Source organism: Cariama cristata, unplaced genomic scaffold (genome assembly GCF_000690535.1).
Source record: "Cariama cristata isolate BGI_N322 unplaced genomic scaffold, ASM69053v1 scaffold2962, whole genome shotgun sequence".
NCBI classification, from domain to species: Eukaryota; Metazoa; Chordata; class Aves; order Cariamiformes; family Cariamidae; genus Cariama; species Cariama cristata.
The window spans coordinates 199,577-207,943 of record NW_009603098.1 but is presented as its reverse complement, the minus strand read 5'-3'; the positions used below and the strand labels follow the sequence as shown (position 1 = coordinate 207,943).

General features: G+C 38.0%; 1 protein-coding gene across 1 annotated transcript in view; it reads left to right on the top strand.

The window, feature by feature from the left end:
- Nucleotides 1-6,665: 6,665 nt before the first annotated feature.
- Nucleotides 6,666-8,367, top strand: part of LOC104157625 (DENN domain-containing protein 1A-like) — a gene marked incomplete at its 5' end in the record, with an annotated part of 122,653 nt that continues 120,951 nt past the window's right edge. Inside the window, 2 exons of the mRNA XM_009695036.1 lie at nucleotides 6,666-6,735; nucleotides 7,862-7,942. Of these exons, the coding sequence (XP_009693338.1) occupies nucleotides 6,666-6,735; nucleotides 7,862-7,942 (151 nt within the window). The remainder of the gene's footprint in view (nucleotides 6,736-7,861; nucleotides 7,943-8,367) is intronic.

The window sequence follows — 8,367 nt, the reverse complement described above, 5'->3', positions numbered from 1 at the left end:
GATGCAAGGATCTGTTGTTTGTTGTACAGGTATTGACAAGTACCTTGAGTCAGAAAACGTATGTCCTGCTTCACCAGGAACGTTCATTGGGTCAATACGTTGAAAATAATAATAGTAGTAGTAGTAATAATAATAATAATTATAATAAACAACTCCATCTTTTTTCAATTTGCTGAACCTTACGTGAGATTTTGATCACTGCCACAACTAAGCACCAGGTCATCTGTGTTTTGAATTAATTATTCAGAGTCCATGAACTGAAACACCAGGATGTTTTATTGATACATGCACAAGTTGTGCTGGCAGAAGAAATACTTGGCCTCAATTTCCCATTCTTTACACTTTTGTCAATCAGGAGTATTTCCAGTGAAGTTAGTCACGATGCATACTGTAGTTTCTGTAAGAGACAAGCTCATTATTGACAGAATTAAGTATTCTAGACCACTGTAGATTATTGTACAGAGCAAAAGGTCAAGATTCAGGAACTCCTTGAATCCAGTCCTGGCTAATACAGACAGATTTTGTAAGCCTGTCACTACAGAGAAGTGTGCCCATCTGTAAAATGGAAATGACTGTTCTGTTTTGCAAGGGAGATGGCAGTTGCTTATGCTGTTACCAAAATATACAGTATGTGTTATAAATAAATACATGTTAAAAATTCCACTTCTGATCTGTGTGAATGGAAGGAATAGAAGTTGTGTGTGCTTACGACTCCGTCTATTAGGAGATGCTGCATTAAATATGTTGATGTTAGACTAGTTACTCACTCTCATTAATTTCAAAGGACAAAGATATATGTACAAAAATACAGTTCTGCCTATATACGGACTGGAAGTTGTTCTAGTACTCTGTAGAAATTGTGTGAACTAAGGTGGTGCTTGTCTTTATAGGGTTCAGAGGAAACCAAAGGTACTACAGGTACCTTTCCACAAGTGTTTGCTTTGCTTTTTCGTGGTGTCAGCACACCAGTAAAATTGAATGCTGGAACTGTCAGTGTTAAAAATTAGCTTTATAAACAGCTGTTATGGTAATTAGCAAATCTTCATAAATAATTTTAAACGGTACCTCTTGCCACTGGAGTTTGCTGCTGTGCTGGAACACGTAGCGTTTTTGCTGCTGACGTTCTCAGTACACTTTCAAACTCTTTGGTATTCCTTGGGAGTTTATTTTGATGAGTTCAGCTTTCACAATGTTCTTGTACACTTCGCTTATCTTGGTATTGCTTCATCCTTCACAGTTGTCTGTTACAAGTAACACTGGAAAATCTCTCCCTTTTTTAAGTTGACTTCTTTGGAGATTTAACTTTCTAACCATAAGTGAAATTCCAGGTTCCCTACTGTGTTTGCCTGTTTGCACAGCCTCTCTTTACACTTGACTTTGGATGTACGTGGTATTTGTGCGATAGCTACAGTGATTTAGAGTGGTGGATGCTCTAACTTATGACTCTCCTTCATTCTAATGAGTGCTCAAAAAGTATCAAAAGACATGATAATCGTGAAATTGTCACATTTCAAAGAAAGTATATTATCAAAACCTCTGTTCATTAGTAATGCTTCAGATCTGGGTAAGAAACAGCTGGCTTTTTCCTGAGGGAGCATCTTTTACTTGATAAAGAAATCAACTGGATGCCAGTGTAGATATGCTGCTTAAAGATTTCCCCTTTGCTATTCTTGGAGATGTTGCATTTTGTTATTTACTGTTGGACAATTCCGTTTGACTAAATTGGTTGCATGTCTTTACGTACAGGCAATCACTATGATAGAGCTATTGTCTTGGTTTTGTATATACTTTCTTGGCTTTTGTGTTTTCTGGAAGGCAGTCTTTATATTCTGATGGAGATAAAACAGTAGCTCTGATATGTTTGTGCAGCTTAAAGGCCCGTAACTTGTTATCAGTGAGCCCTTCATTTTACATAGGACAGTAGCCAAAGCACTGTACTAAAGTTATGAAGCACGATCCTTAAATTTTCCGGTAAGCTAAGGTGTTTTCAAAGGGGAAAGTTTACCTTCATTTAAAATCTAAAACTGGATAATTGCATGGCAGACTGGATAAAAGAACAGTGCAGTGATATCTGCAGGGTCTGCTTGTATAGTTTTGCCATAGGCTAACTTACATTTGTGACTGCAGGTACTGGAAAATTTTACTTGCAAAATTGTCCGTGTCCACGATGCTAGAACAGGACTTGGACTATAATAGATTAAAATGAGACATCATTTTTTGGTGTGCTATTGTGGCCTTTCTGCTTTATAGCCATAGGTACTATTTGACCTGGCTAAATTTAAAGTATTAGTTTCAATTAATGTTCCCTAGTGTGAGTCAACTGGAGGGCGAATTCTTTTTAATATTTAAAAAAAACCCCAAAGCACCTTGATTGTAAACGAAGCTAGTACTTGTTTTGTTTTCTTGTTAAAAGCTTTTGTATTAAGTATTTAATGAGAGTAGGAGGATCCTGGAAATCCACTTTTCTGCCTAATATTGCTGTTGGCAGCTTAGTATCATTAGGGGAAGTACTTTTGTGTCATCTCTTACTGCATCCTTCTTGCTGGGGAATGACAATATACACACGTATGGGTGTGTACACGCATGGTTTGTGTGTGTATGTGTGCATATATGTGCATATAAATACAGTTGCTTTATTTCATGAATGCTAGTGTAATATTCTCCAGTTTTGGTTGCAGTCCTTTCTGGCGGTGACCTCACGTGTGCTGCTGTGATAGTTTTTTCCTTTCATATGTTAGAGCGCACAAGTGGAATAATATGTTGAAAAATTCAAAGCTAAATTGCCTGCAGGACAGACAGCATTTTCATGTGTGTAGCAGCTAATATTGAACCCCACCTGCAGGGATTGCGGGGGTTTGTTACCGTCCTGCTTTGCTGCTTCTCCCATCTTTCCTGTTCTCTCAGCCTGGCTTGTCAGTTGTGGGTTTTGCACCACTGTTCTTTAAACACTGCATTTTGGAAACCTTTCTGTTTACAAGCTGCAATGCAGCACTGTTGTCTTAACGTTTTGACTGACCCTAATTGCTATGACACATGTAACGAATGATGTTTTGTACTTTCAAGGAGTGTGCTAAAAAGGTGATGACATATGAGTTACTGAATAAGGCACTGTGCAACTCGTGCAGTAGAGTTTGTGCAGACCTTATGTAGCATAGTAAGCAGTTCTCCTGTGCTCATACTTGTTTCCCGTCAGACTGGCCTGTCTCCAGCACCGAGGCTGCATCGCACGCTGGAGTTTCAGAGGGAGAGAAAAGCAGAGTGCTAAACCGATCTCTCAGCTTGAAGAAGCCTAATTTGATTAGGCTTTGATTTAGGTCTCAGGATTTGTGGCAAATATGTCACTGTGTGTGTGTATATATGTGTGAGGAAACTGAAAATAGGTGTAAAATTAAAAAAAAAAAAAAAATTAAAATTTCAGATTGTCCTTTTATTTTTGTTTACTCTTCAACCACAATATGATTTATGCTTACTGGAGTCTCTGAACTTCAACTCCCTTGAAGAATCTCTGGTCTATCACTTTTTTGATGTTGCTTGGAGAGGGCTGTGTGTGTGCGCGGGTGCAAGCGCTCGCATGCTGTGGTGCTCTGGGCAATTTCACTCCAGAGTGCTTCCCTTCCTTTGTTTAACCTATGACCTGGGAAAACAAGAGTTAATCAGAAGTTCTAAGGTAGCTAAGAGGAAGGGGAAGTGTTTGGTTACAAATTAAATATGAGCAAGTCATAAGCCATAAATCTTCAGTAGTGCTACCAGTTGTGCTACTTAAGTTGCATGTGGTACAGAAAGTTTTTGGTTATAAATTCAAGCTCCCTTTCTTTGGAGGGAGTGTTTAAAGGCTGCCTCGAGGACTTGTTTTTTGTAAGAACAAAATCCACATCTTTTCTTTTTTCCTTTTGTCAGAGATCTAGAAACAAATTCAGATAACTATATTTCTTGATTCCACCCCCCTCCCCAACTTTAGCTGGTCAGAGTTTGGTCTAATAAAAGCAGAACTGTTTCACTCTTGAGTAGTCAACACATGGAATAAGTGATGAAGTAAAAGTATTGAAGATGGCAGGATAAATTAGTTTTCTAATGTATCCAAAGCTTTCAGGATGAGAGAGATCCTGAATTCTGCCATGACAAAGGAGGGAGGTGAAAATTAAAGTGCGATTGTCTAATTTACGCATTTTGTGGTGGGTTGGTTTGTTTTATCTTGCCTTGCCCCTCTCTTGAGCAAGAGCTGCACAGATCCCTATGTATTGTATTGTGTTGAGATCTGCTTCAAATATCAGCTCATTGCCTCAGCTTCAAAACGGTGAAGCTTCTCTCCTCAAAATGGAAAGTTATTCTTAAAATAAGAAAAAGAAGTGGTTATGCTGAAGTGCTAAACCATTATTTGGAAAGTATGGACTAAAATAAGGAAGAGTTAGTGTTAAACCAAGGACAATAATGAAGTTCATGATAAGATGCTAGTGAAGAGAAAAGGGAATGCCGACAAGGAGTGAGCAAGTATAACAGAGAGAGGGCTATACCTTTCCTTTTGTTGTATGGAGGGTTTACTGATGTTTTGGCATTGTGTGAATATGAGACTTCATCTGGGCTATTTTTATTAGAATCATAGAAGCTCTTTTCTCGATGCTGAGTGAAAGAATTAAAACTGGATTTGGATGGACTATTCGCATGGATAGAACCTACAGAGTTGTCATGTTTGGTGTATTGCAGTAACAAAGAAACTCCCTTGAATCTGTAGTGAGGTAAGGTTTAGCTGTGAGCACACAGGCCCTCAGCAGGACCGACAAGTAAATCGTTAAGAAGGAACCCAACCTGAGCCTGGTTTCAGAGCTCAGCATCGGCCCTGTTGGGTGCATGCACCGCTTGTCGCAGGCGCTGCCGAGAACCTGGTCTGTCCTCAGCCCCAGGCTCTGGGGCTCTAAATGAAGTGCAGCTCTGCCAAACTAGAAGCTGAGGTAACTTGCTTTTGTTTATTGCTTTGGTACTGACACATATATTATAAACACAGTAGTATTTTAGAAGATTCTCATTTTAATTCTGTAAATGTAGTTTTCCAGCAAAGTCCCTGAGCAATTAAGTAGAACTTTGAAGAGACCTTCCTGAGATAAGTTGTGGTTTCATACTGTCGGGGAGCTTTCTGCCTTCTTGGGTTTCTGTCTTTTCAAACTCTTTTGATAGATGCCTTGCAAGGATTTGTTTACCAGGTTCTTAATCTCTACTTAGCAGATATGTTTTGAGAGGATTTCTTCTTACTCTTGTAATGGCTTTTAACTCTGCTGAAGTTTATTTAACTAAACAGAAAGAAAGAAATTTATCTTTTAACTAATCCTTCTTGATTGTTTACAATATAATGCCAAACTTAAATGCTGTTTAAAGTGGTAATTGTCTGTCTGTCTGCTCTATTCTAATACATAGTTTATAAAGATGCTTAGAGCATATTAATTTAAATGATAATACTGTCATAAAACATGAAAAGTTAAGTTGCTTATCAGTGTATTTTGATAAGCTACTTACATTTTACAGTAGCATTTGCAGGCTTCAAACAAATGTTAACGATGGAGTGCCATTCACTTTATCTGTCTCATATATAGCTTCTCACTTCATTTATTACTAAAAGTTATACAGTTAGGAACCATGGGGCACTCAATTCTTTATAGTTGTCAGGATGTAGTCATATTTTGTAAAAACTTTAAATCCTGTCTAACTATATCAAAATAGAATCCATTTGCTTCAGAAAGCATCTGTGATTAAAAGAAGAATCAGTTTGTGCGTCATGCAAACTTGCTTTCCTATTTGCTGCAGCTGAGGGGAAATTCCTTGCTGGTATTTAAAAAGGGATTGAAATAATGAACTGTGCCATGAAAATAGGGCACAAAATCATACCAAAGCATACTGTAGTGAAAAGTAACATCTTAGATATCTGTTGTATTTTATCAAATGGAAATGTAATGTAAATGAAAAAGATGTGATTTTTTCTGAGTGTTTGTCTTTTAATTTTGTTTCTTTATTGCTTTTGTAAGTTGAGTGCAAATTTACCGAAGGTAAAGTTTCTATTTGACCTAAGAGCTGGGCTAAATACAATGATGGAATAAGATTTGACAACAGTTAAAAACTGAGATACTGGTATGCAATTTTAAAAATCCAGTTGTCTCAGTATTCAAAACCAAAACAACTGTCCTCAGCTTACTGCAACCCTGAGCTGCCGTACAGAAGACTAGTTATTCAGTGTACACTTTGGGAAATAATTACGATAAAAAACGTTCTACCATACAGGGACATTGGTGTACATTTATCTTACAGGATAAAAACTTCCATTGGGTTGTGTGTTTGCTATGTACAGGGTGTGAAGGAAGGCGAACTCCCAGTACTGGCCTGCCTGATACCAGAGCTTGTTTATACCTGGTGTGACACTGGATGTTTAGTGCCACAGGTGGCGGGCAATGCTGGGCAGGAGTAAATACTGAAGGGCGATCCTCAAAGGAAAGGGATGCTTCAACCTTCTTGCAGTGTTCTCCTTCAAATGGAAGGTCTGATGTGGCTTTCCTAACAGTTATTCATAAAGCGTCATGTGCAGTTGTTACGATGCATCTCTATAGTAAAGGCTAGCAATCTTGGATTTATTAACTGAGATTCAGCAAGTTAAATGTATGCTTTTTCTTTCTTTCTTTTTTTAGTTACCTCCCATGGTTTGAAGTCTTTTATAAGCTGCTCAACATCTTGGCAGATTATTCAGCAAAAGGACAGGTATTATTCTGAAGTACTAACCCTTCTTTTCCCTGCCCCAGTATCAAATGAGGGAGAGAGGATGTAAGCAAGCTGTTTTAAGAAGTGCTTGTATCAGAGATGACCATATGAATTAATAATCTGTATGATGCAGTAATATAGAAGATCATATTTAGCCAAGCTCAAAGCTTGGCAAGTACCTTTGAAAAATAAATATGCTTTTAATTTATTTTTGGGAGAAGATAAAGTCCAAGAATGTGACTGTGGATCCAACATAAGTTAGTGGTTTCGCTGCAGTCATCCGTACTGTGCAGACTTTTTGATTACCTGAACTGTATTCAGCACATCCATGCAATTCCCGTGTTGCAATTTTATGAAGCTTTGACGTGTCTTATCCAAGTTTAGTTGTCATGTAAAGTAAGCGTAGAACCAAGCTTACTGATGCAAAATGCTTACCCACGTAGCATCGTCTAGCCGAAGGCCTTCAGATGCTGTTTGGCTTTTAGAGCAAAACAAAGTAAAAATCAGTCTTGAGCCATTATTATATGCTTCTACGTTTATAAATGATAATTCACGATACAGAGAAATCACGTATGTGATTGCAACGCCTAGCCTGGTTTCATGCATTTAAAATGTTACAAGTATAATCTTCCCAGTTAGGTTGCTACTTTGATTTATTACCATTTTGTGGTAATAATTGTATTTTGCATTTGTTGGGATCATTCACGTTTGAGGTAGAAGCACTTGGGATCACATCTTCATCTAGATGGATTAAATACATTTGGCTTTACCCTAAGCTAGTGAGTTGTTATAAAGAACTTGCAGTGAAAACTGGCTTGCTCTGAGCTGAGTAACTGTGTACTGCATAGGTTGGTGACTCAGTAGGTTGCAGAAATATGTAGAAATACATATGAAAACAAAACATATTCTAAAAAAATCATGTTATGAAACCCAGCTGTCAGAGGAAACTACATTTATTTCTGTTCATAGTATAATGTATAGACCTATTATCACATTTTTCTTTACACTTGTGAGTTCTCAAAGCCCCTAATTCCACAAACATTGCCCTTCTGTCTTGCAGTTTAGCTTGTTATAGCAATGCCTACTTAGTATTTCTTTTTTTTTTTTTTTTTCCTCCTTATTGCAGGACAGTCAAAGGAGTGAGCTCCTAGAAACATTTCATAAACTTACCATCCCTGAGCCAGGAACCTCTGTTCATCTTGGAGTGGTAAGTGAAGTGGGAGAGATGTAAATGAAGGTGTTTAATTTTCATTGCACATCATAATAGAGGAATATCAAAAGCAGTTCTTTTTGGAACTTGGTACTCAGATGTTGTTTTCCTGTGAGGACACAGAGGTGTGAAATTCCCCTTTTCACATTTGGGGCCTTCTGTTTCCCTCTCCTTAACCTCAGATGTCTTTGAAATGCTGGTCTTTGATTGGAGGAAGATTGTGTATATTCCCCATGGAAATTGCTCTCCATATCGTCTGTGACCTGTGAGAGGTCACAGAGCAGCAACATGACATTTATTGCCTGCACTTCTGCAGAACTCCTAGATCTTGCAAGTATGCAGGCGGGACAAGACTGGAAAGCAAACAATCACGTACCTGTTATAGCAGTATTTTGAGTATTAACTGTTTATCACATTTTCCA